Here is a 26,810-nt window from a genome sequence, read left to right on the forward strand (position 1 = left end):
TGCCTTGGGACAGCAGGATATCGGGAGGGATCTGTTACTCTCTTAATATTCCCTATTAAGTTATTAGCACACCTGAGTGCTGCTGAACATTAATTTGGCACTCTCAAAAGAAAGAGACGCAGCAGTTCCCAGCTAGCAGCTGAGTAGTAACAGCAAATTTACAGCCTGTAACCACAAAAAACTACATTATTTAGTGTTATTTTTGCCCGCATGCATGAATTTGCATATTTTGGCACCAAATTCACCTCTCCGTTTCATTGCCTCATGTAAGCTTTTGTAACCTTTGGTTTCTGTAATGCAGAGGAGGCTTGCCCAGCTGCGGGGAGCCCTGATGGAGCCCTGGCTGCGCCAAGGGGCCTGGGGAGAAGATGCACCAGCCTGGCACTGTCTCGTCTGCTGTGAGCATTAGGGGGCATCAAACGATGCTAATAAATGGCAAGTGCTGAGCAAGAGAGAGAAGATGCCTGGGTGCTTTAGTGTGGGGCTCTTCAGAACCACAAATTATCCCTGCTGAAGGTTTAGGAGGGTGAATCAGTGGGAGAAGGGGACAAGTCCCTAGAAGAGAGATCACCCGAGGACCACCACCAGCTCAAGAAGTCCCTGAGCTGCAAAATCCTGGGGCCTGGGAGAAGAGCTGTGGGAACACAAGAAGCACTTGCTTTGCCTCGGTCTTCCCTCACCTTCTGGTTAGGATGGCTGATGTGGAAAAGGCAGTGGGCTGCATGAATATTTGGTTGAGCTGTCACAGCTGTTCTTCTCTATTTCCTATGTTCATATGTGTATTATCTGTAAAAATTATCATCCTGTTCTCCATCGTTTCTTCAGAGTATTTAGGAATATGCTGGATAAAGGCAGGTCTCAGCCCAGACCCTCAGATATCCCGACATCGCAGAAACCGATAATTTGTGTCAGCCCTTTGCTTCCTGTCTTTTAACCAGTTATTTAGCTGTGAAAGGACTTCCTCTCTTACCCTTTGATGGGTTCATTTCTGTAAAAGCTTTAGCTGAAAGCTTCTTTAAAAGTCCAAATCACTTTGCCTTTGTTTTCCTACCCTTTCACAGAGCTGGGAACCTAGGTCTGGTCTCAGGGAGTCCAGTAACCAGCTAAGTCCCTGCTCTGTGTTGGTGCAGCCAGAGCCTTAATTCCCTCACCACCCTTTGAAATAGTCTGGCTCCTGGCCTCCTAGTTCACATGGTTTGTCTGCAGAGCCCCATTCTGCAACACAGACGACAGCAAAGGGAGTTCAGAGACGGCGAAGAGCCTGGAGATGTTCCTACCTGGGAGCTCTAATAGGGCTGCATTTGTATGCTAGCGAATATGCCATTTTCAGACCACCTTTTGTCTGCACTGTCACATTTCTCTCTCTGTAGCACTTTTCTTCCAGTTCCTTCAGGAGCTGCAGAGCCCTAAATGCCTTGTAAATGAAATGTAAAATCCTCTCTTTTTCTCTTTGCAGTGGGAAGGGGACCAAAACCGCATGCAAAGTACAGCTGCATCTCTCAAAACACCTCTTGTCCTTCTTAATATATTCCTTCTCACATTTCATGACTTGTTACCGTGTGAAGGCAGTGAGAATTTTGCTGTTAGAACCGTTGCCCCTTCCCTCCCATCTGCTTCATGCTTATTTGCAGTATTTACAATGCAGCAAACCTTTTAAGTATTGCCTAGTGGAGCCATATGGCATCCATAGGTAACAATGCTGCTTACAATTAAGCTCCTCTGCTATGTCAGACCAGCGGGTAAAAAGCAATTCATGACCAAGAGTAGAAAAGAAAAAAACAACCGAACAAATCAAGACAATTAATCTTGTGGTGTTTGAGGTAATTCCCAAGAGCGTGGCAGGGAAGGTTAACTAAAAGCACCAGGCTTCTTGAAGTGAGTGCGTGGAAAACAGTTTTTAGGGAGAAGGCACTTTGATTTACCTTCTTTGATTATCTCTTTCTGGCGACAGAGATGCCTGTGTTACTTATTGCTGAGCTATCTGGGATATTCCCGTCCCTTTGGATTTTAATGCACAAATCAAATTACAGCACAGCAAAAGGAGCGTACCAAAGTGGGAGGGTTTTCTTGTCTTCGCATAACTTCGTTGTTGCTGATATAATGCTAAATGCTTTAGTAATGCTTTGAGTCATAAAAGATCATTAGTGCTTTGAGGCCAAAGAAGGTTAATAAGAGAGCAGATGTTGGGCTGACTCAATGGCCGAGTAAGAAAAGAAACGGGTAAGTTGTCCCTTTAACTCAGCTTGTGTTCGGGGGATAAATTCAGCCCGCTCAATGCTCGGGCCTTGACATGGCAAAAAGCAGCTGGAAGGAATAATGGATGAGCTGAACCAGGTGCCGAATTTCTCTGAAGAAATGCAAGAGCCAGGCTGAAAAGAATTTCTAAGCCAGCAGGTCCCTCCTTGTGACAGCCAGTGGGAAAAGGGAGCCTGGAGCCCAGCGCAAAAGGCAGGGCTACTCCCTGGGGCGGCTGCTGCCTGCTCCTGCCATTGTGGCTCTTGCTCAGATGTGTCACCCTGCCGTAACCTCGGCCCTCACCCCTCTGCCATTAACAGCGCCCTTCTCAATAGGAAAACTCGGGGAAAACTGGCTTCTTTTGGTTGCGCTAGCAATGCAGACATCTGACTTTTTTTTTTCTTTTTTCCCCCCCCCCAGCTTGCCTATACTTTGCAAACACCAGAGCTCGATATGGTTAGCTCCTCATTTCAGACGTCGCTGCCTGTGGTGGTTGTGTTTGGACCCACTCTCCCCACTTCTGGCAGCCAGCAGATTCCCCTGTGCCTGCTGGAAGTGGGGCTCAGATGTTACACCGACCAGCACGGGACCTCGCCGTCTTCCTTGGGGACTGGCTTAGAAACGCAGAGGGTGAAATAGCCAAGCAGCACCCAGGGAGCGAGGAGCGCTGGCTTCCCCCTTCCTGCCTCCTTTAGCTTGGCAGTGGTTGGGAAAAGTGCTGCTGAGAAACAGAATCCCACAGGTATTTACAAAGCCTCTAGTCTGTGATTCCCCGAGGCTGCAGATCACAGAATCATACAACAGTTTGGGTTGGGCTGTGGGGACAAAGCACCAGGGAGGAGGTGGGGAAAATAAATATGAATTTAGATGCCTGAGGACACGGTAAAGCAGCTGGGACACCTGAGCTGCCTTTAAAAGGCACCTACAAAAGAAAAATGCAGAATGGCATCAGTGCATATGTCTCCATCTTTTAGCTTCTCCTCACACTGGTTGCATGAAGGTAGATACCCACTTCAGGCTGGGATTAGTCTCACATCTGGGTATTTGCTGTCCTGGAAGGCTTTAGAGGAGACTGATATGACTGGGACAGAAGGAATACAAGGTAAATGGAGACAATAGATAGGAAGGGCAATGATTTTTATTCTTTCCCTTTTCAAATCTTACTTTTTACCTATTTTTATACGTATATACATATCTATCCCCCCGTGTATGTAGCAACTATTAAAAACACAAGAGAAAACAATTAAGAATTGCCATTCTGTCAGCCCCCAGTGACAAGAAGATGAAGCTCATAATCCCGTTCTGCAGAGGCAGCAATCTGGCAGAAGGACAGAAGAGCAGGCCTGACATTTCTGATGAGGAAAAAGCAGAAGCATTGCAGGATCACTGAGCATAACACTGGAGGGACCCAGAGAGGTCGTGTAGATAGAGCAACACCTGCCGCCAGGCAAATCAGCTCAATTTAAACCTTTCTTGACAGATGTTTGTCCAACCTGTTCTTAGAAACCTTCAGTGACGATGGCTCTGCCCCCTCTCTTGGCATTTCTTTCCAGTCCTTCGTTATCCTCACTTCATACTCTTGCTGCTAATGTCGAACCTAAGTATCCTTCGTTACATTTATCCATGGTTTGTTTGCTGATTGCCAGTAGCTGTGAAGAATAATTTACTGCATTCATAAAGCGAGGAGGAAAAAAAAAAGAGTTTTGATTCAATTTTCAGGTCACCTTTAAAATTCACTTTACCATTTTGAAGCAAAATGCCTGCTGGCTATTCATGAGGGGTCTCTAGGCCTTTTCCAGCAGAGACTGAAAAATCCCTGGGAAATGTGCTGAAACCAGCAGGGATCCAGCAGCAAATTCGTCTCAGCAGGGAACCACTGAGATCCTGAGTTTGGCTGTGAGCAAAAGGGGATCAAAGCAGGCAGAGAAAAACGCTGCCCTCCTCTTCCAGATGCAGGTGTTTGGTTCTCTAAAGACATCGCTCTCTGCCAGGTCCTCTGCCCTTCCCACCCACCGTCATCCCTCATCCTTCGCACCCCTTAGCCTTTTCTGACTCTGTTCCTCATCTTGCCCCATTTTGCTTTTCTTCTTGCCTCTTTGATCACCCCTTCCACAGCGCTTCCTTCTTGTCCTCCCTCCCAACTCTTGCTCACAGAGCTCTCCCACAGCTCCTTTTTTCCTGCCCTCTCCTATTTCTCCCATCTCAAGTACAGCATAGTCTCAGCAGCCTGAGGATGATACAGACAACTTCAGAGATCCACTTCTCCGCTCCATATCTGTATCCCTGGCCTGGGACACCACTTCTAGCAGAAGCTAGAGCTCTAAAGCTACAGAAGAATCTCCTCGTCTTCTCTCAAATCCTTCCTGAAATCTCCTCCTTTCCAGTGTCTACACAAAACCCAGCAAGTTTGGTTCATCTTGTGCTAAACCCCGCTGTCTGCCATGCCAGTCAGTATTGTCTCACTGTTTCTTTGTACTTCTCTACCTAACAGATTGTCTCCATCTGCTGTCTCTTGCCTTGCAGTTAAATTCTGAGCTCTCTGAAGCAAGAACTGTATTTTCAGGCTGCATTTTTGCAACACCTAGCAAAAGGCGATCTTCATTCAAAACCAAGACTCCTAGGTGCTTCTGCAGAATGGCTTCTAATTCACGCAAATTGTATACATAGAGCTGAGCAATATTCCTGAATCAAGAAATACTGGGGAGTGAGAGAAGCAAAAAGTCAGGTGTAAAGCGTCTAGCAGATAGAGAAGGCAGACTAGCTGACCCTTTCAGCCCCACTTCTGTCCACGCAAAGTGGTGTGCTGGAAAACGCAGGCTCATAGGAAACATTGATGAGAGGAAGCCAGGGGATCAACAGTCCCCCAGCCTCCCTGCCTGGGAGAGTCAACAGCTCTTGCCACCCTCAGATGCATCTAATCTGCTCTTGACAACCTCTGCAAGGAGAGGTGCCCACCCTCCCCAGGCAGCCTGTCCTTGTGGTGCTTCCTCCTTACAGTTAGGAAATGCTCCCCGATGTCTCTCTGAACTGTCTCTTCGAGCAACTGAAGCTCACCATTTGAAGTTCACCTCTTTTGGGGGTCTTCTGACATGCCACCACAGACCCTGGTTATTCCCAGCCTTTTTGAAGAAGGCCTTTACGCCCTTTGAGACTGTTCTCATGTCTCACTTGGTCTTCAGTTCTCCACACTGCCACCCCAACCCCACAGAGACTGTCTTTTCTGGATCTCTCACTTTCCTTCTTGCTTTCTCTGAACCTTCTGCCATGGGCTGCATCTCTCCTGAAGCAGCATGCTCCAAATTGGACCCCATCATGTAAAACCTTATCCATCCCTTGTGCTACCTGGTAAGTGTGAGGTGGCTTTAACTGGTTTTCTAAGTACCGTAGGATGAAGTTCAGAAAATGCCTAACCAATCTGTGTACGCTGCTCAGTATTCTCACTTAATGCAGTTAACACTCTCTAGGTGGAGAGCACAATGTCTTACTTATTGTGGTTGGCATCTGCCTGCAGCTGACGTTTTTAAAGACTGGTTTTAAAAACAACAACAGTGAAACCCTTGAATTCTCAGCTCCTTTTTCAGCAGCCTTCCCTCTTCACTGAGTCTGGACCAACTCTCCCTTGCTCATTCTCCTCCTGCTGATGTAGTCTTTTCTTCTTCCTCTTAATGATTCTTCCTATTTCCATCTCAATTTGTGCCTTGGCCTTTCTGATGTTTCCCCCACATGCTTATGCTACTCTTATAACTGTCCTTAGTAATTTGACCTAGTTCCCACTTTCTGTAAACTTTTCTTGAGCCTGAGGTCAGTGGAGAGCTTGCGACGTCGCCAAGCTGGTCCCTACTACATTTCCTATTGGGATGGCTTCTGTGTGCGTTGTTTGCATCGTTTCTTTGAAGAGCTGCCAGTTTCCTTAACTCCTTTCACCTTTAAACTTGCCTCCCATGAGATCTTACTTACCAGTTCTCAAAGGGTCTCAGGGTCCCTTGTCTTTATTTCTCCTTGCCCTCCACTCCCTGCAGGAGGGTTGGGAGCTCGGTCGCCTCACACTCAGTCTCGGCCAATTTGCCTCCTGCCTTTACATCTCAGACCCGTCTCCGGTGGCTGACTGGCATCACTGCGCTGCTGTTCGGGCTGCCTGTGCCCTGCTGCTTCCTCTCCCAGCAGAACCAGTTAACCCAGCCTGCGTGCTGGCCAGTGTGGCACAAAGCAGTGACGAACAGGGGCTGCCATGGTTAAAGCCATCCCCAGGGCTCCACTAGCACCAGTGAACGTGTGCCCAGCTGTCCTTTCCCACACTGAGCATTTTACAGTTTATGAGGTTAAGAGGATTTTGCTTTTCTCCTCTCTTTAAATCCAACGCAGAGTCAGTTTAGCACTGGATTTGCTCCCCGTTAGAGTGAGACTGAGAATAATGGAGTAATTGATATTTCCCCTCACTAAATACTGAGATCCTGGTGCTTTCTGGCTTTCCAAACACCAGTTAAGGGCTCCTACAAACCAGGAGGCAGCCCAGCAATGGTGAGAAGTCCTGGACATCAGCAGAGGTGCTCCCACAAGCTCCTCACGGTGACCTATAGGACATGTCTCCTCCCAAATGTGCCTTTGGGTCACTGGGAAGCATCCTGAGCTCCCCGTGCAGCTATCCTGTCCTGGGGGTTGGCAGAGCAGCTCCCAGGGGTGGTCCAGGTGGATCAAGAAGGTTTAGGAGTGGTCCTTCAAGCCTGACCCTCCTTTCCCCAGGGAGGCTGGAGGTGGGACAGCAAGGGTGGGATTCACCTGACCACATGTAGATGTGTAGGACTGGAGCATGTCTGGGCTGCAGCTACAGTCAGAGGGAGCCAGACCGTACTGTGATGGAGGACGTGGGTCAGATAAGCACCGACCAAGGGGGAGGAGACGGCCAGCCTCATCTTCCCAATATTCCTGAAAGGCAAGGGGAGCACCTGGGCTGTGCCTAAGGTGAAGTGGGTGCCTCTGCCAGTGTGGTGGGTGCCAGGACCCCGCAACGACAGCTGTGGCAGTGCTCAGCATGTGTAACACCAAGGCAGCAAAGAGATGGTGCTGGAGGGGACACGGTCACAGAGAAACCACCCCACCAGCTCCAGGTATCAAACATCCCCAGCCTCCGCTCCCAGGGAATGCTCCCAGAGCTCAGGGAAGGACGGCCGAACCCTGGGTCCCAGAGCAGGACCATCCTGCACCAAGGGCGATGAGCATGGCTCAAGGCTGCTCACAGCCTGCCGGGGACCACAGGGCCACCGCCCCGACCCCTTCTCCCCTCCTTCGCTCTCCTGGCCAGGGCTCGGCCCGTGAATCGGGACTCCAGCTATTTTGTTTCAGGCAGCCGGAGCTCATCAAAAGGAAGAAAGGCTCCTTGTCTCGAGGTCGCGGCTCTAATCCTGTTATGTGTCTGCGAGAGAAAGGAGGACGACGGAGTGAGGAGGACAGACCCGGTGCCGTTGCCAATTCCCTTCCCTTCGCACCCCACGTCCCGTGCCAGCCCTTGCCCAGCCACAAAAGGCCGCCTCCCTACTCGACAAACTAACCAAGCATTTAAATTTAATAGCTGTCCACAGCCTCCCGTTTCAAAGCGATTAGGCGTTTGATTAAAGCCCATGTGTTGCTTTGCTGGCTGGGAGGCAAATTCCTCTGCAGGGCCCATGAAATCGGCTTCAGTGACCAGCACAGCACACGGCGGATGCTCTTCGCCGTTCCCCCCTGCTCTCCCGTCAGGCGAGGCGCTGATGGGGAACCTGGCCCCTCGGGTAACCCCAGCTTTCCCCTCCATCCCGATGCACCCGTGCGTGCAAACCACGCTCCTCCCTCTTCGGTGCTCTAGCAAAGCCAGAGCAGGAGGAGAGCCCCATGGGCTGGGACGTGCCGTCACCTGGGCACAAACTGAGGCACGGTGAGGGACGCTGGCCACTGAGCAAGATGGGGCTCCAGGGCTTGTGGCCGGCTGGAACGAGATGGGGAGCGGACATTGTGTCTTCATGTGAGAAACGGGAGCGCGCCGGGTAGGTGAGTAGGGTCCACAGCGGGGACACAGCAAGGAGGGGAATTAAGGGGTCAGACCAATACCCCAGAGCAGAGGGACAGGGGAAACCCCAGCTCTCTTAATGTGTGTGTTATGAACAGGAGCATCCCTAGACCTGCTTAAATCCTCGTGACCCAGTTTTGCCGGGCATCCCAGTCAGTCCCACAGCCCATGTGGGTGAGCAGCTGCAGCCAAGGGTGCTGGACCGAGGATGACACCCGTCCCCTCGACTGCTCCTCATGTCCACCCCTCACTGCTCATAACCGAGGGGTTAACACCCAGGAGTTACCACCCCAGCTTTGTGGAGAAGCTGGTCCCCCACTGCCCTTTGCTGCCTGCCACACCTTGGCCATGTGTTGGGCTCCTCTGAAAGGATGAAAAACGGGTGGCAAAGGGCAGGCATCTCTGGTTGCCACTTTGCCCACCTGGGAGGCTCCCAAGGTGGGCACCTCTGGGTTGAGCCAGGGCAGATCCGTGATGGATGGGTTGTGCCAAGATGGATGGGCTGTGCTGGGATGGATGGGTTGTGCCAGGATGGAAGGGCTGTGCCGTGGTGGCAGCACGATGGGGGGGCTGTGCCATGTCAGTCTCACCTCCAAGGTGGGCACTATCCATGACGGATGGGTTCTTCTGTGCCAGCCTCACCTCCAAGGTGGGCACCATCCATGATGGAGGGGCTGTGCTGTACCAGCCTCACCTCCAAGCAAAAGAAGGAGCGTGGCAGGGATGGCTGCTTCCCCGGATCACCCAGCAGCTGAAGGCTGCTCCATCCCCAGGAGACCTGTCTGCTGCTGACCAGCAAAACAGGAGGGAGGTTCCTCTGTCTGGTCAAGAGACCAACATTATGTTGGCTGCTTCTTCCCTGCAAAAGAGATTTTCTTCTCTCCCCAGGCAGCATCCAGCTGGACCCACAGGCACTGTCAGAAAGGATCCCAGTGAGGAGCAGGCATTTTCCGGAGCCCACCGTGCAGCTGCGTGTTCACCGTTTGGACTCGCTCCCTGGCTGCCCCATCCCACCCCGTGCCTGCCCACATCCAGGCCTGCTGCCTCCCTCCAGGACGTGGGGTGGCCTCCCCCAGCCCACAGTGCCCCTCCCCTCCTCTTCCCTGCAGCCCCACAGGCGTTTCTCAGCCACAACCCCATGTCATTCCCGACCCCCTCCAACATCCCCATCCTTACGCATACCTGCAAACATTTCTTCTCCCCTTGCTTCTCATACGCAAGCATGGGTCCTCTCCCTCCAGTCACAGTAATGCTCATCCCACTCCAGCTCCCTTTCCCTCCTGCCCAGCCCACGGGAAGCTCGTGCCCAGCCTCTGCCCATGCCAGGACAGCCTGCCTTTCCATGAGGCTCTCTTGGGGATCAGCATCTCCTCTCTGCGCAGCCAGGCTCCTGCTCCCCCCCAGACAGCTCTCCCCTGGCTTTGGCCCCAGCCGCCTTTCACTGCTGTGTCCGTGCTGCCCCGATGCTCTACCCACGGCTTTCCCTGCCGCACCGCTCCATGCTGGAAGGGGAATGGCAAAATCCAAAGCCCTGGTGATGCCAGTCAGCCACTCTGCTTTGCGGGATCTCTGGGATCGCCTGCCGGCTCCCACCACCACCCCTCATTTTTTAATCTCCACAAGTGAGCTGAGAATTAATTATTTAGCAGCTCACAGAAAGCATCGGGAAGGTCTAAAACATGCTGAGCTGCAGCTTTAGCTCCTACCTACCCCGGGGAGATCGCCGGCTGCATCCCTAACGTACAGCACGCTTAATATTGTATGTTGATTAATTGCTTCATTTCCTTTCTCCTGAGGAGCCGTGAGTTTTAGCTCGTGGATGAATCCGTCTCCGGAAGAAATCAGCTCCTGCAGGAAGCAAGACAGAGCCCTGGCCAGAGAGGAGGGCAGTGGGAATTCTGGGGTTCCCTGGGGGGAGACCCCCCTGCGTGTGGGGTCCCAGGGCAGGGTGGTGGCAATCGGGGGGAGCTGCTTCTGATTTACACCCACAGAAGCCAGGCCAGCACTGCCAAAGCTGCTGGGATGGTGATGCCGGTTTCTTCTCCGAGTGAATGGAAACAAGGGGCTGGGAGGGTGACAGTGCTGGAGCGTTTCAGCTGCAGAGCCCAAAATCCCACCGACATCCCAGGCAGCTCCATGGAAGGGCGGCTGTTGGGGCAGGAGGTGGCTGGGAGCATGCTGGTGGTGACAGCTACACCCCGTGTGCACCTACACCTTGCAGGGGGACCCCATGGTGGGGACAGGGATGGAGCAGACCCTGCGAGCAGGTTGAAGCCCAGGTACCTCTGCCAAACATCCCAGGGTGTCCCATCTGTAGCCCAGTGTGTCTGGGATGGCAGCACCCTGCAAGGTCCCCGCTCTGGTGGGATGCACTGCAGAGCCAGGAGGTGCCCAGGGAGGACAAGGAGGGGGACTGGGCACCCGCCACCCCCCCGGACGATGCTCAGAGGGGACCCCGGGAGGCTGTGTCTGTGTCAGGAGATCGCAGGCACCGGCAAGAGGCTTAACTTTAAAAAAAAAATGGTTTATTTCAAGATCTTCCTTTTTTTTTTTTCTTCTTGTTTTTACTTGTATTTCAAAAAAAGTGGGGCAAAAGTACAAAAAAAGTCAGTTGCGGAGCGGTAAAGGTTTAGAAATCACAGCGCTGAACTAACCCAAGCGAGATACATGGAGCACAAACCAAACACCCCCACGACACGACGTGGCCAAAGACCATGTACAGCCTTTGGCTTTGTATTATTATTAATTAATTTTTGTTTTCCTCTGTACAAAACACACCAAAGCATGCCACGGAGCGGGAAGAAGAGATACCAGACGGGGAGGAGACAGATTTGTACAGCAGGGGACGGGAGGGCTGGCTCCCGCTCTCGCCTCCTCCTCCTCCCCTGCTCACGTCAGGTTGTTCTGCAGACAGTTGAGCTCACCAGCGTCCTGCTCCCCTTTGCCGCTGCCGTCGTGCTTGGGCGATGTCGAGTTGTGGATGTTAAATGGCTCCTCATCCTTCAGGCAGGATTTCAGGGAGTCCTGCAGCTTGTGGGGAGCACTGGGGTCATCCTGCCAGGAGAAATGGGGGATCAGGAGATGACTGTGCCATGGGGGACACTGTTGCAATGCGGAGGTGACCCGCTGCGGGGACTGGGTGGAGGCACCAATGTCCCCAGCAATGCAGCATCCTGACCTGGGCTGTGCCTCCCTGCAGGCAGCCCCTGGCAGCAGGCAGGGCTGCCCAAAGGTGAATAGAGACGTCTCAGCACGGGGGGAGCTGGTGGGCGACAGGGTCCGACCCACTTGGGATGACTCGCTGCCATTCCCTGCCACGGGTTGCCCACCACCCAGCACCCAAAGCCGCTCACCGACAGCACGTGAGAGCCGCATGGCCACGGGAGCCGTCCCCCCCCCCCCCACCTCTACAGCCACCCCTGCCATCCCCCCTCCACCCAATTTCTCTTCCCATTTCCAGCCCAGCTCGTCTCATCGTCCCCACGACAATGAGCAGCTCCCCGAGCAGCGCTTGGCAGGAGGCCCGAGGGGTTGGGTTTATTGGGTTTGTTAGCGTACAGCTGGCCCTGCCCTGCTGCTGTCCAGATCCGCCAGCGCTAAAGCCAGGGACGCCTCTTCCCGATGTGCCCCCGCAGCTGCCAGGAGCATCTTCCCCTCGGAGCTGGGCTGCACCCCGAGTCTGTCCGGCATCCATGGGGAGCACGGCCCTCCCAGCACCAGCGTTGGGCAATGTCAGTGCTGGGTAACGCTGGCTGTGTTGGGTAACGGCAGTGCCGGGATTGCCCCGGCGTCGGCGTCAGTGCTGGTGGGGCAGGATGAGCCCTGGAGTGGGGGACTGCGAGGGGAGGATGGGCCACGGTGGTGAGGCACCCATTGGCATCATAGAACTTATGGTGCTCCCGGTGCCACATGGCAAGCAGGATGTGGATGCAGATACCCACAGGCTGGCGTCACGCAGCTGTGCTCACATGAGGATAGGAAACCTCCATCTTCTGAGCAGTGACCACGAGCGGCACCCAGCTGGTCCAGGGCTCGTGCCATCAGCTCCACAGCAAACACAGAGGGATGGGCACTGCTGCCGGGCATCGAGCTCCATCACCCAGCCGAGGGGCTGCACCGCATGTCCCCAAAAACCCCTTTCCCAGGGATGTTGACCCCACTGCCCCTCCACATCCTCAGTGTGCTGCGTCCCAGGCACCATGTGCCATGGTAGGAGCGAGCCCTCCCCATCCTGGAGGGGATGAGGGACGGGCCAGACCCCAGTGAGATGCTGGGGAGCAGCACTGATTTCATCCCAAGGTTCATCCTCTCCACCGCGGGGAGCAAGCTGGCTCCGGGAGCCTCCTGCCAGGGCGGCTCGGCCGAGCGGCGGCAGACGCTACGGCTGCTAAAGGTGGTCGAAAGACGGGGAAAACCGGCAGCGGGCTAAGGCAAAGGCTAGAGGGACCTACGCTCCTCCTCCGGCTCACGCTCGGCAAAGCCCTTCGCTTCTCTCTGTTTCGATTTGAAAGACAGGAGGTCGGATGGGCAGCCCCGGGGGCCGCAGGCGGCCGCATCCTGACCACACCAGCAGCATCCTGGAGTGTTTCATCCTCCAGCATCACCCGCCACTGCTGGCCATCGTCCACCAGTCCTGCCCCAGTGACGCTGCAGCCAGGGAGCATCATCTGCTGCAGCCACACTGCACTGGCTGCCCCTCCCTGAAAATGCCGGCACAGCCACCCCTGCCACCCGTACATGGAGCCAAAGCCGCCAGGCAGCTCCAGATGGTGCTTCCCCGGGGAGCCAGGCGGGCAGAAGGGGACAGGCCAGGGAGACAGCAGGGTGACACCGACTCTGCCTGGCCCAGGTCTGGTTCAGGTGGTCCAGGCAGGATGCGGCACGGCAGGACCAGGCAGCGAGGACAGAGCAGTGGCTGTGGTGGGATGGGGACAGGAGGGTGCAGAGGGACCCCCAGACAGTGCCAGGACCACGGGTGGGGGGACAGACAAGATGTTACCAGACAGAGGGACAAGGGTAGGACAGCAAGCGGGAGGGGGGCACAGTGCCATGAAGCCTTCTTACGTTTGGGTGGGAGCCCTCGGCGATGGTGGAGAGGGAGAAGTTGTCGTTGTGCAGCTCGGACGGGGTGCGGTATCTGCTGGGGGAGAGCAGAGCGCAGCAGTGAGACTGCAGACGCTGCCAAGCAACCCCCATGCCCTCAGCCATGTTTTGGGGTGAACCCAGTGTTGGGGTGTGTGGTAAATGCTCCCAGCACTGGAGGTCTGGGGGCTAAATGTCCCCAGGGATGGAGATCTGGGGCTAAATGTCCCCAGCTCTGGGGGTTTGGAGCTGTCTCCCCAGGGATGGAGGTTTGGTGCTACAAGTCCCAGATCTGGGGGTTTTGGGGGTCTAAATACCCCCAGGTCCGGGGTTCTGGGCTAAATGGCCCCAGAGCTGGCAGTTTTGGGGGTCTCAGTGCCCCCAGATGGAGGGTTTGGGGCTAAATGCTGCCAGCCCTGGGAAGGTGCAGGCAGGTGCAGGCAGGGCAGTGCTGAGGGCAGCCCAGGGCAGGCAGGAGCCGCAGGCTCCCAGGGCTGGAGAGGGAGACCCATGGGCTGGCACCGAGTGTTGCTGCTAATTACACTTGGCACGTCCAAACACTAATTAACAGCTCATTAGAGAGCCAGGCTGGGAGGGCATTCTCCTGCCCAGCTCCAGGGAGGTGGGCAGGGATTGCTGGGGCGGGGGGTGACCCCAACTTTGCCCATGCCAGTCCTGTCCCCAGGGACACAGCAGGGACTATTTCCAGTGGCCCCTGGGCAGTGTGGTGAGCCCAGCCGGTGGCCCCCCGCTCCCAGTGAAGCAGATTAACTGGTGCCAGTCAGGAGCAGCTTTAAAGGATTAACGGTGGAGCAGGAGCCACGACCCCGCAGGTCACCCGCCTGCGGGAGCTTTCCCACCCACCGTCACCTTGTGCCCATTGGCACAGGGGGTCCCAATGACAGCACACGGGGACAGGACTGCATCCAGCCCCAGTGCCACCGCCGGGAGCTGAGCCCCCCCCCCCCCCCCCCCCCAACACCGCCGCAGCCACCGAGGTGCCACCCCAGACCAGCTGGGGACAGTGCTTGGGTGCCAGCCCTGCCCCGATGCCACTCACTTGGTCTTGCGCAGCTTGCTGTTCTCCGTCTTGAGCAGGTAGAGCTTCTTGGCAAAGAAGACGGTAAGCATGAAGAGCAGCAGCACCACGAGGGCAGCCGAGCCCACGGCCACGCACATCACTTGAAAGTCGGTGACGATGGCCTCACAGCGAGTCCCCTTGTGCCACGTGTAGTCCTGCGTGTTGCACCTGCAAGGGGAGGTGGTTAGGGACCCCCACCCCAAAATGTGTCACCATCCCACAGAGCTTCCTCAGGGGACATCGGCATCTGTAACTGGGGAGATTACAGGTGTCTGATGGGACCCCCCACCCCCAACGCTGGGGTCAAGTGAGACAGGTCACAGTGGGGGACACCAGGAGTGGAGTTAGGGTCCCCCCAGGCAATGCTGGTCCCCTGCACCCATGACTCCCAGCCCCAGCAGTGGTGGGGAGCGGGGTGGCCAGCGAGGATCGGGGGGACACCCACATCCCCCCATGCAGGCGGGCTGGGTGCCAGCTGCACCACGCGTGCCGAGCCGTACGGGACAGCCGGCATCGGCCCTCCCCGGGCGCAATCTGCCGGGGCCGATTAGCGCGGCGGCCCCAGAGCCTCAGCTGCAGGGCCCTGACCTAATTCCTGGGCAGCCACTGCCCGGGGGGCAGGGAAAGACCCTCCGCCTCCCAGCGGGACAGGGCTGGCAGGCAAAGGGGCCTGGGTGGGTGGCACGGGATGGAAAGCCCGGGAATGGGCTGCACAGGGATGGAGGAACCGGGAATGGGGTGCATGGGGATGGAGAGACTGGGAACGGGGTGCACAGAAACGGAGAAACTGGGAATGGGGTGCACAAGGGTTGGAGAGCCCAGGGATGGGATGCATGGGGATGGAGAGCTCCCACATGCACCCCCCATCTCCCCACAGGACCTGGGGCCCCCGTGCCTGTCCCTTACCGGCAGAAGGCCCCGTGGCTCTCCACCAGGTAGCACTGGCCGCCGTTGTGGCAGTAGCTGGGGACAAGGTCGCAGACGGAGCGGCAGGAGCTGTTGTGCCGCACGTAACCGCTCCGGCACTCGGTGCCATTGTCGGGCTGGCCCCGCTCCCCCGGCCGCGGCCACGCCGTAGGGCTGCCCCCCATGACACCAGAGGGCTGCTCCGGGGCCACATTGCGGCGGCCAGTGGGGTGGGGGTCCCGCGGCGCTGGCTGGGCACCAGGCATGGCCGAGGCAGGTGGCCGGTAGCCATTCTCGTCCTCCAGCCCCCCATCTTCCTCCTCCTCTTCCTCATCCTCCTCATCCTCCTCCAGCTCATCCTCCTCATCCCCATCGGCATAGAAGGAGGTGGTGGGGTAGAAATCGGCTTCGTCAAAGGGCGTGAAGTCATCGTAGAGCTCGTGGAGGGCCCACGGCGTGGCTGCTCCCTCCGGCTCCCGCTGCTGCACTGAGCCAGCCGCCCCCTGGCTGCCCCCGGGGAAGCCCCCCAGTCCCTCACCCCCCTCAAATAGGTCGTAGTAGTCGACGTCGATGATCTCCGAAGCCGCCCGGTCAGCCGGTGGTTCGGCTGGGCTCGGGGTGGCGGTGACGGGCTCCTCTGCCTCCAGCCAGGTCAGATCCGTCCAGCCGCGAGCCCCCTGTGCCGGGGCCGGGCTGGATGTGGCCCCCCAGAGCTCGGGGGGACGCCCTGAGTCCCCCGCGGCACCTGGCATGGGGCTGGGGTCACCCAGCACGGGGTTCCGCGGCGCAGCTGAGCCCCCGGCCGCCAGCAGCAGGTCAGATTCAGCCGAGTCGGTGGCGAGCGGCGGGCCGGGGGGGGTCGGTGGGGTGGCTGTGAGCTCCCCCAAACCCCCCGGGCCGGGCAGAGACGCTTGCGTGGGTCGCTCACCGCTCCCTGGCTCCTCAGGGCTTCCAAGGGCCACCGCCACTGTTCCCCCCGTCACCAGGCCAGGTCACTGCTGCCTGGCCATCCTCCGCCATGCTGGCTTTGGGGGGCAGAGCACTGGTGCCCCCCGCCCCAGCGCACCCCACGCACCCCTCCAGCATCACCGCCGGGTCCATGGTGGCAGCCGTGCCCCTACTGGGGGGCTCTAGCTGGGGTCCTGCCGGGGGCTCACCCCCTGCCGCAGCCCCCCCGGAGCCGGTGCCGTTGCTGTTGCTGGGCCCTCCCAGAGGATCTCTGCTCGTCGGGTCCCACCGCGGGGGGCTGCTCTCCAGGGAGCCCTCCCAGCCTCTCCCCTCAGCCTCGCTGGTGTTTTGGGGGGGCCACTCGGATGCTGGAGCAGGACAAGGAGAGAAAGATGCATCAGAGGTGCCCCCCACACCCTGGGGAGGCCACAGCGGCTGGTTGGGGGGTGGGGGTCCCAGCAGGTCCCCACCTGCTCAACCTCGCACTTACCAGCACCATGACAAGACATTGGGGGGGGGGGGGCTGCACCCCAAGGCTTTTACAGCCCCTCCCAGGGCCTGAAGGGGCAAAGCCCCCAGCGCCATGGGTCCTCCTGCACCCACAATGGCCCCAGGCATCGCCCCAGCTCTGTGCCCCCCCCCACGACACGGCCCCTCCCAAGGCAAGCTGCCCCAGCCAGACCCTCCAGCTGCCCTGCAAGGGGATCCAGCCCCCTGCAAAGGGATCTAGCCCCCCTTGCAAAGGCATCCAGCCCTCCTCTGGTTCCTGCAAGGGCACCTCATACATGTAATGGGATCCAGCCCCTTGTAACAGATCCTGTCCCCTCCCTGCAACAGGATCCTGCACCCCCCCACCCCACCCCCAAATAGATCCAGCCCCCTCTGCAAGGGGATCTAGCCCTCCTCTGGTTCCTGCATATGCAGCCACTACACACAATGGGATCCTGCCCTCCCCACAACGAGATCCAGCTGCCTGCAAGGGGATCCATCCCCCCCTACAAGGGGATCCAGCCCTCCTCTGGTTCCTGCAAGTGCAATCCATTCACACAACCGGACCCAGCCCCTGCAAAGGGATCCAGCCCCTGAGAAGGGGATCCAGCTCCCCCCTGCAATAGAACCCAGCCCCCTTACAAAGGGATCCAGCTCTCCCTGGTTCCTGCAAGTGCACCCCACAATCACAAGAGGATCCAGCCCCCTCAAGGGGATCCAGTCCCTCCTCCAAGAGGATCCAGCCCTCTGCTGGTTCCTGCAGATGCACCCCCATACATAAAGGGGATCCAGCCCCCAGCAACAGGATCAAGTCCCCCCCCACACCCCAGCAAGGGGATCCAGCCCTCCTCTGGCTCCTGCAGATGCAGCCCATACACACAAGGGATCCAGCCCGCGGCAAGGGGATCCAGCCCGCCCTGCAAGGGGAATCCAGCCCTCCGCTGGTTCCTGCAGACGCACCCCGTACATAAAGGGGATCCAGCCCCCTGCAACAGGATCAAGCCCCCCCACCCCACCCCGCCCCGGCAAGGGGATGCAGTCCCCTTCCAAGGAGATCCAACCGCTTCCAAAGGGATCCGGTACCCAGCAAAGGGGAACCAGCCCCTGGCAGGAGATCCCCCGCCCCGCTGCCTGCAGAGGAATGCAGCCCCTGCCCGGGACCGCGGCCCCCCCGCTCCCCCGGGGATCCAGCCCCCCCTCCCCGCGCCGGGATCCGCCCCCCGCCCCCCCGCCCTCCTACAGGTGATCCCCCCCCGCCGGGATCCCCCCCCCCGCTCCCCCCGGGGCAGGATCCGGCCCCATCGCGGGCCGCAGCCCCCCCGGTTCCCGTGTGTGCGCCCCCTGTTCCCCCCCGCCCCGCTCCCGCTCCCGACCCCCCCGAGCGACCCCCCCGCACGCACCGAGGGCGCCGAGCGGCAGCAGCAGGGCCAGGGCCAGGGCGGTGCGGGGCCGGGCAGCCGCGGGGGCCATGGCGGCATGGAGGGACCGCGGCTCCGCCAGCGGGGCCGGCACCGGCAGCGGCTCCGCCCGCGCCCCCCCCGCGCCGCCGCCGCCGCCACCGGGGGCCGGGGGGGGCGGGGGGGCCGGGCTGGGGGCGGGCGGCAGCCGCCGGCTCCGCCCGCGGGACCGGGCCGCGGCAGCGGGACCCCCCGGAACCGCCCGGCACCCCCCCGGGAGCCCCCGGCACCGCCTGGCGTCCCCCGGGACCCCCCGGCTGCCCCGGGCCACCCGTCCCTGCACCCCGCGGGGGCGCGCTGCGCACCCCACTGCTCCTGCGGGGGGATCCGCACCGGGACCCCCGCACCCCGGCATCTCTCATTGACACCCCCCCAGGCTGCTCCTGCAGGGGGGGAAGCCGCGCCGGGACGCCCCGCACCCCCCATGCACCAGCATCCCTCACTGCCCCCCCCCGTAAACTGCGCTTGCTGGGGGGGGAACCCCGCATCAGACACCCCACCCCACCCACCCACCCCCCCCCGCACCCTGGGGTCCCTCACCGACAACCCCCCCAGCTGCTCTTGCATGGGGGAGCACCGGGACCCCCTAGCATCCTTCAGCGGGACGGGGGACCCCTACCGAGCCCCACTCGTGCCCGGGGGGGCCGGGATACCCCCAGCAGCAGCGGGGCTGGGGCAGAGCACCGAAGCCCCAGCACCGACCGGGGCCCGCGCCGCCGCGACCCGGGGCCCTGCAGCAGGCGGCGGGAAGGCAGGGGGCAGGCAGGGTGCGGGCAGGGGGCAGGCAGGGTGCGGGCAGGGGGTGCTCCCGGCCCGGGCGCAGCCCCGCGGCGAGGCCGACCCGCGCCAGCGCTGGACGGGGCCGGGCGGGGGGAGGCGGCGCGGACGTGACCGGCCTCGCGATGGGGCTGGGGCGGGGGACGGCGGGGGGCGGCCCCGGGCGGGAGCCCCGTGGCACCCGCGCTGGGGCGGGACCGAGCGGGCACACGCGGGGCCACGGGGGGCACCTGTGGGTGCCCAGGGGCACGGAGGGACCCCCCGCGCCCCCCGGGGCACTACAGAGCCGGGCAGCACCCAGACTGCGAGGGTGCCACGGCCAGCCCCCCCCGCCCCGCCCCGCTCCCCCCGAGGCCGCAGCACCCGCCGCCCGCCCCGCGGCCTCCCAAGGTCACCCGTGTCCCCTGCCTGCAGCGCAGAACGTGCTGGTCGGGCCTGCTCCCGCACCCCATCCACATCCTCACCCTGCATCCTGCATCCCACATCCTGCATCCCACAGCCCACACCTACATTCACATCCTCACCCCACAGCCCGCGTCTGTCATCCCAACACCCCACACCCCATATTCCACATCCCACATCCCTCAGCCCACATCCCACATCCTGCATCCACATCCTCACCCAGCATCCTGCATCCCACATCCTGCATCCCAAACCCCACATCCCTCATCCCTCATCCTGCATCCCTACCCTGTATCCCGCACCCCACATCCCACACTCTGCAACCCGCATCCACATCCTCATCCCACACTCCGCATCCCTCACTCCCATCCCGCACAGACTCAGTCCCGCCAGGTCCATGGGTCCCCTGCACCCCCCCGCAGCCGCGGTGCCGGGAACAAGCCCTGCTCTGTGCCCGCCCGGGGGTCCGGGGGGTCTGGGGGGGGCCATCCCTGCTTAACATTCCCCGCGCCTCCGCCCCTCTGTGCGTTTCCAGGGGGATGGGCTGGAGGCCACCGGGATGGCGGGGGGGCACAGCCGTGACAGCCCGGGAGAAGGGTGAGGGAGAGGCACCGGGGCCCATGTGCTGCCCATGCTCCCCCACCGGGCGCCCCCCCGGCTGTGGCAAAAGGCTGAGGGACAAGGGGTGGGATGCTGGGGAGGGGGATGGTGCTGAGCCAGTCACACAGGGCAAGGAGATGGAGCTCGGGCAGGGCAGCAGCACCCCCCCTGCACCCAAAGCTCCCCAGCACCCCCCCCTGCACCCAAAGCCCCTCCTCACTGGGGCAGGGTGGGAGTGCACAGCAGCCATGCCTCAGGGTGCTCCTGCTCAGGCGGTTGGCACTTGCTGAGCTGATGGAAGGTTCCAGCCCTGGGGGTGTGTGGGGCAGGCAGGGATGCCCGGAGACCCCCGGGGCCACCCCCTGCTGGCAACTGCCGCGGGTCGCCCAGGACCACGCCAGGTCTCGGGGACGGCCACGACTGGGGGCCGTGCTAGCCCCTGGGGTGTCCCAGAGCACCAGCTCCCCCTCGCTGGTGGGGTGCGGTGGCCCTGGCCCATGTCACCTTGCAGCATGGGGCTCCTTGCCCAGGAGCACCCCCCCACCCTGGCCCTGATGCAGGGGGGACACCCCCTCCTTCACCGGGGCCACCGGCTGCCATCAACCGGGTACTGACACCCTGAGAGCTCTGGCTGCAGCCAGTGTCCCCCTGGGGTGGAGGGGGGGGACCTTGCCCTGGAGCCGATGGGATCCCTGGGGTACACGGGGGTGTCGGCAGCCCCAGCCTGGCCGGAGGCTGCTCCCCCAGTCTGGGGACGCTCCCCATCGCATCTCCCTGCAGACACCTTTGCACGGGAAGAGCCCCCTACCCCCCGGCACAGCCCCTGCATCCAGCCCTGCATTGGGGGCTCCAGATCGGGCCCCCAGCAGGCAGCTGAGGTGGGCACGGAGGGAGGGAGGGTCTCACAGCCGCTGCTTCGGGGGGACAGTGGCTGGTGCCTGCAGGGGGTGGGGGGTGAATTCCAGAGCCCCCCCACTCCCACCCCCCGGGACACGCAGAGCCTTAACGCATCGGGCTTCGACCCGGGGCTCGCTGAGGCAGCAGAGCCTGGGGCTGGCGTGGGGCCATGGTGCCTACAAACCGCCTCTGGTCTGCCTGGGGAGGGGCAGCAGCAGTGGGTTGGAGGGGGCAGCTGGATGGACAGATGGATGGATGGATGGACAGACAGATGGACGGATGGATGGATGGATGGATAGACGGATGGATGGATGGATGGATGGATGAACAGATGGATGGATGGATGGATAGATGGACAGATGGATGGATGGACGGATGGATGGATGGATGATGGATGGATGGGTGGATGGATAGACGGATGGACGGACAGACAGATGGATGGATGGACAAACGGATGGATGGATGATGGATGGACAGACAGATGGATGGATGGATGGACGAACAGATGGATGGATGGACAGACGGATGGATGGAGATAGATGGACTGATGGACGGATGGACAGATGGATGGTCGATGCTGACTTTGCTCCCACAGAAGGCATGGGGCAGCAGCTCCCTCCTCATGGCTGGGCTGGCCGCTGCCGCAGGGCGTGTTTGTTTGGGGAAGTGACTCAAAATATTTAAGGTGAATTAAACGACGGTGATGGTCCATCCATAGGACACGGTGTAGCTGGGGAGGGATTGTACCCCAACCCCCTTCTCTGCCCGGTTCCGCACCAGGAGCGGAGCTGGCTCACGGGTCTTGCCCTGCCTTGGGGGTCCTGAAAACCCAGCAGAGGGGCTTGCCCCCCCCAGCCCCGCTCTGCTCCACGCTCCCACCAGTGCCCAGCTCTGGCTGCCGAGCAGGGTCTGCCTGTGTTGTGGGGAGCCCTCAGTTCAGCCCCACATCCCACCTGGCAACTCCCGGCACATGCCAACAGCCGTGGGGCAGCCCCACACCGGCACCTTCCTCCTGCTGTCCCCAAGGGGGACGAGTGACAGGCTGGGTGATGGTCAGGGACTCCGAGGGGACAGACAGAGGCTGGAGAGAGGCACCTTCCCATCAAGGGAGCACATGGGAATTGCCCGCTCCCTGTGCTCATCGGGGTCCCCTGGGCTGCCTCCAGAGCCCTGGGATAGCAGGGGTCCATGGTGGGGCCGGCACTTCTGCAGCAGCTTTTGTTTCTCCTGTCACCTCTCCCTGGGGTGCCTGCTTCACATCGTCCCTCCCCGCCCAGGTACCGCAGATGCTCAAACTACCCTTTTCCCGATATTTTTAATTAACAAGTAGTGGAAAGGTCCAAAGAAAACCCGACTTCAGGAAATGCAGAGTTGAACAGACCAGACCGAGGCTGGTGGCTTTTGCCCCAGCTTGGGCACCGCTGGCCTTGGCTACACGAGCCCTTCCCTCCCTCAAAGCATCCTCGACAGCGCGTCTGAGCCCAAGGTCAAGCTCAGCTCAGGCAGGCACGGTGGTAGTGGGACAGCTTTGCCCTTGATCGGGGCTGGCACGGCCTGGGGCATGGCTCCGAGGTGACAAGCTGGGATGCGACACTGAGAGCTGCAGGAAGCCGCTGCTTGCTTCAGCTGGAAGACTGAAACCGAACCTTCATCCTCCTCCGCACCCACCCCGGCCCCGCTGCCCTCAGCCTTAAATACCCCATAAAAACACCCAAACCACTTCTGCAGGGAACAAATTCACCCACCACGCACCAGTCACCCACCAAACTGTTCCCGACACTGAGTTGATCTGAAAATTGCTGTAATTTGAAGTCTTCGTAACAGAGCTATGTTTAGGGTTGCACGCGCAGCTTGGGGAAGGATGCTGGCAGACTGGGGAACGACACAGGGCTCTGCAGCCTCCACATGCCCCGCAGCGCTGGGGCTGGTATCTTCAAAAAGAAAAGAAAAAAAGAAAAAGAAAAAAACCCCTAACACACACAAAAAACCCACCAATCAAAACCCAAACCCAAACCCCCTCCCTGACCTGCACAGGGAGCTGGTGCTTTGGGCTGAGGGATTCGGTGTCGCCAAGTCCCATCGCTGGAGCAGCCACCAGCCCGGCTGGACCTGCTGGGGGGCAGAGCCCCCGCTCCTCTCCCTGCAGCCACCGCCTTCCAGCCACACTCCTCTGCGGCTGCAGAGGGAAAAGGTGGGAGATGTTTAACACTGGCATGTTGCAGCTCTGAGCTGCAAAGACCAAGAAAAAAACCTGAGCAAAGTGGGCCTGAGCTGCTCCGGGGCAGAGCCCGCAGGGCGCCATGGCCCCAGGACCGAGCGCAGCTCCTGCCAGTTGCATTCAACACCTTTTGTGTCTGCGAATGTTCACAGAGTCTGCGAGGAGTGATAAATAAAAGTGTCATGGACCGGGGCAAAGCAGCAGCAAGTGACAGCACCTTCCCCACCTCTCCTTCCTAGCTTAAGAAACCAGTTTAATACTTGCAATTTTGCAAAGAGGGCACCAAACACTTCAGAAATGCTCTTTATCTTCAAGGCTTTGCTCTTATTACAGCTGGAAATCAGGATGAATCAAAGTGGCTATTTGACAGTTAAGGACAAGGAGCAGTGACACCTCTTCAACCCGACCAAAAATGAAGGGAAAAGGCTCAGGAGAGCAGACAAGCCGAACCCCAGTGGTGCAGAGTGGTGAGCACACACCGTGTCCCTCTCACGACAGGTCATGGGTATTTAATGATGAGGGAAGCCAAGATCAGAGCAGCCAAGAAGACCAGATGTGCAGGTCGCAGAGATCAGCCCTGCGCTGAGCATCCTCTGAGGGCAGAGCCCCCCTCTGGCTCTGTGGGTCTTCTACAGCGTCCTGGTCCCCAGTGCTGGGAGGGAGCAATGGATTTCCACGGAACAGATCCTGCAGGGATCTAGTGGCTCTTCCAACAGCATGCAGACTAGTGCCCCAAGAGGAGACATCCCTCAGGGTCCCCAGCAGGACTCGGGCTGAACCTGTGCTGTGGCAGGTGCTGGCCTGGGAAGGACCCGCTCCTCCGCATGGCTCGGCAGCCAGATCTGGCTGGGCAACCTGGGTGCTGCTGCACGGCGACCGCCAGTGTTGCCAAACATCCCAGTGCCAGAGACCCGGCAGCAGGCTAGGAAAGCTGCTGGTTAATCACAGAATCGCAGCCTGGCCGGGGCTGGAAGGGCCCCCTGGAGCCCCCCCAGCCCACCCCCCTGCTGAAGCAGCTCTCCCAGGGCAGGCTGCACAGAGCCGTGTCCCGGCAGGTTGGGATGGCTCCAGAGAAGGAGACCCCACAGCCTCTCCAGGCAGCCTGTGCCAGCGCCCGGCACCCTCCGGGGAAAGAAGTTTGTCCCCAGGTTCCGCAGGAGCTGCCTGTGGTGCAGCCTGTGCCCGCTGCCCCTTGTCCTGCCGCTGGGCACCCCTGGCAGGAGCCTGGCCCCGTCCTCCTGCCACCGCCCTGGAGGCGCCTGTGGGCATCGATAAGGGCCCCCGAACCTGCTCCTCTCCAGGCTGAACAGTCTGCTCCTCTCCAGCCCTCTCGGCCTTCCCTCCTGCGGGGGAGGCTCCCGTCCCCTCATCAGCCTCACAGCCCCCGCTGGGCCCTCTCCCGTAGCTCCCTGCCTCTGGAACTGGGAGCCCAGCACTGGATGCTGTGTCAGGCACCAGGTGGTTTTTAATCACAACTCAGAAGGACAGAAAATGAGAGAATTGGAAAAAAAATCCACCCCAACTTCCAAATGATCGCCCTGCAGTTTCCCATTGCAGCCTCCAGACGACACGGTGCTGCCCGGGAGCTCCAGGGTCCCCGCACGGTGACCCCGGCAGTGGCAGGAGGTTCCAGTGAAAGGGGACATGCCCATGCAGACAGCACATGGCCGGGCAGGACACGGCACAGACAAAGGGCAACACTGTTCCTAGAGAGCCGGGCAAGGGACCGGCTCCAGCAGAGCCAAGCCTTTGGCAGGTCACCCAGATCCGTGCTGCCACCCAATTGTCTGGGACCCAGCGTTTCTGACTGGGATTTGGGGGATTAGTGCATGGGATGGGTGCTTCTGGCTGGCAACACCCATCGGGGCCACCCCCATCGTACCCGCTGCTATAAAACCTGTGGGACTGGAAAAGCCATTTCCAGCCTTGCCAAATCCTGCATTTCCAAGTTTCTCGTGAGAAAGGTGCAGGAATTGAAGTAAGTGTCTGAGGACAACACAGACTTGCAGACCCTGAAACCCCAAACTCCTTCGGCGTCCTAACGTGCATTTTTGCCTTTAAGTCAGCCAAGGGGGGAAAAAGCCCCACAGAACAACCAGCTTCTTAGGAACCCCGTGGTGGGGCTGGGACCACCAGACAGGTCCCGGCAGGGAGCTTTAGGAGACAAGTGCTGGCAGGGGAGCGAACGCCCATACCCGTTCCATTGCCCCTCCAGGCGCACTCACCCGCATGTCAGATCGCCTGGCTCCGGCAGCATCAGGTTCTTCAGCTGAAGATGCAACGCCCCCCCGCCCCCCCAGCAGTGGGGATTAGTGGGGGACAGCAGGTTGTCTGGGGGACAGAAGGGCTCAGCACTGAGCAGGTGGGCTCCCATTCACCCTAATGACACCCTGGGCTCCAAACCACCCTACCACAGTTTCGGAGCAGATGCTGAGCCAGTGTGGAAGAGCTACAGTTTAGAGCCCTGGCCGAAACACATCGTGAGGCTGTGAACAGAAGGGATTTGCTCTCTGTAGCCCTGTGCCAGCCTGTGCCACCCCACACCACTGCAGCCTGAGCGACCCCAGCCCCTCACCGGCTGTGGGATCCAGCCAGCCACGCGTGCTCCAAGCTGCACCTCAGGCTCCGCTCAGCACCACCTTCTCATCGCTGTCACGACAGCAGCCCAGCCTTAGCCCCTTCTGCGGCCACAAAGGCCAGTAAACAGAGAAAACAGTTCAAAAACTGGGCTGTGATCCACCGTACTCTCTGCATTCCTTAGGAAAAAGGTCTTCGTTTGAGGCAAGAGGAGGAAAAACAAGTCACGGAGGGTGCGGCAGGATGGGACAAGCCGTGCTGAGGACATCAGCAAAGGCACCAAGAACCCCCGGCCCTTCCCACCTGCCCCAAGCAGCAGCAGCACTAAGGGGCCCACCAAGGCAGAGCTCAGCACCGGCCCCCAGCCCCGGAGGTCCCCACCCCCCTGCCCTTCCTTCTTCAGCCGCAGGGAAGGGGGGACCGCGGGCATCACGCATACAGGATGCCCAGGAGGATGCTTCTTGCTTCTTCAGAGGAAAAGGCTCTTACTTGGTGAAGCAGCAGGAGCATTTAGAATGTAATCCAGATTGGATTCCCCGTTTCAGTTTAATCAAAAAGGCAAACTATCCTGGCAGCCTCTGAAGCCCTGTGGGAGAGGACAAAAGATCTGAACAGGCATCTGAATTAAACAATTAACAGCAAAGCCAGTATGGGAATAGAGGAACAGTGGGACCCTGCGCGGTCAGCGCAGCCAGTCCTCTATGACAGCCTGCCCTGCAGAGGACTCCTTTCAAGTGTGGGATTCAACTGGGAACACAAGCCTGAGCAATCACTCAAGCTCACGCAGCAAGGCAGTGGGAAAGTAGGAACCAAACAGAAATAATCCCGTTAGGCCTCAAAACGCTGCTTTAATCGTCCACATTCATTAAGCTTTTAAAATGTGAAACGCCGTTGTCCAAAGCGGCAGATCGCCGAGTGCGCTGTGAAGGGCCTTCGCCCACCTGCGTCGCTCTGGTGTCCCCAGCCAGCCAGTAACCAGCCCCGGCTCCACACCTGCCCCATCGCAGTCAAGATGCAGCCCCAAAACAGACCTGGATCGTATTCAGAACTCCCACCCACACTACACAGGGAGGGGAAAAGGAGACTCCAGACAAACCGGCA

At 59.5% G+C, this 26,810-nt stretch overlaps 2 protein-coding genes across 3 annotated transcripts; one reads left to right on the plus strand and one right to left on the minus strand.

Moving 5' to 3' along the window:
- The first annotated feature begins 7,984 nt into the window (after positions 1-7,984).
- Positions 7,985-10,761, plus strand: LOC114012247 (BRD4-interacting chromatin-remodeling complex-associated protein-like). 2 transcript variants are annotated; one of them, XM_027787296.2, is made up of 2 exons: positions 7,985-8,252; positions 9,164-10,761. In XM_027787296.2, exons 1-2 carry the CDS (start codon positions 8,101-8,103, stop codon positions 9,972-9,974), a joined length of 963 nt encoding a protein of 320 aa, XP_027643097.1. In that variant the 5' UTR covers positions 7,985-8,100; the 3' UTR covers positions 9,975-10,761. The 2 variants fall into 2 exon arrangements, 1 of the variants encoding a protein (XP_027643097.1); XR_003554605.2 differs by having other exon boundaries at positions 8,017-8,256; positions 9,164-10,758.
- An 84-nt stretch (positions 10,762-10,845) lies between these two features.
- On the minus strand, positions 10,846-18,362 carry CSPG5 (chondroitin sulfate proteoglycan 5). The gene is given in 6 exon segments (XM_055803682.1): positions 10,846-11,329; positions 13,340-13,415; positions 14,418-14,606; positions 15,345-16,309; positions 16,311-16,660; positions 18,182-18,362. Coding segments are annotated over 6 exon segments (1,815 nt in total). The 5' UTR covers positions 18,252-18,362; the 3' UTR covers positions 10,846-11,164.
- Positions 18,363-26,810: the final 8,448 nt, after the last annotated feature.

Source organism: Falco peregrinus, chromosome 5, assembly GCF_023634155.1.
Source record: "Falco peregrinus isolate bFalPer1 chromosome 5, bFalPer1.pri, whole genome shotgun sequence".
Taxonomy (NCBI): domain Eukaryota; kingdom Metazoa; phylum Chordata; class Aves; order Falconiformes; family Falconidae; genus Falco; species Falco peregrinus.

Bases quoted from the DNA above. Each gene is read 5' to 3' on its own strand.
- LOC114012247 (XM_027787296.2), top strand. From the start codon at position 8,101: ATGGGCTGGGACGTGCCGTCACCTGGGCACAAACTGAGGCACGGTGAG. The intron at 8,253-9,163 runs GTAGGTGAGTAG...TTCTCTCCCCAG, and splicing joins GAGAAACGGGAGCGCGCCGG to GCAGCATCCAGCTGGACCCA.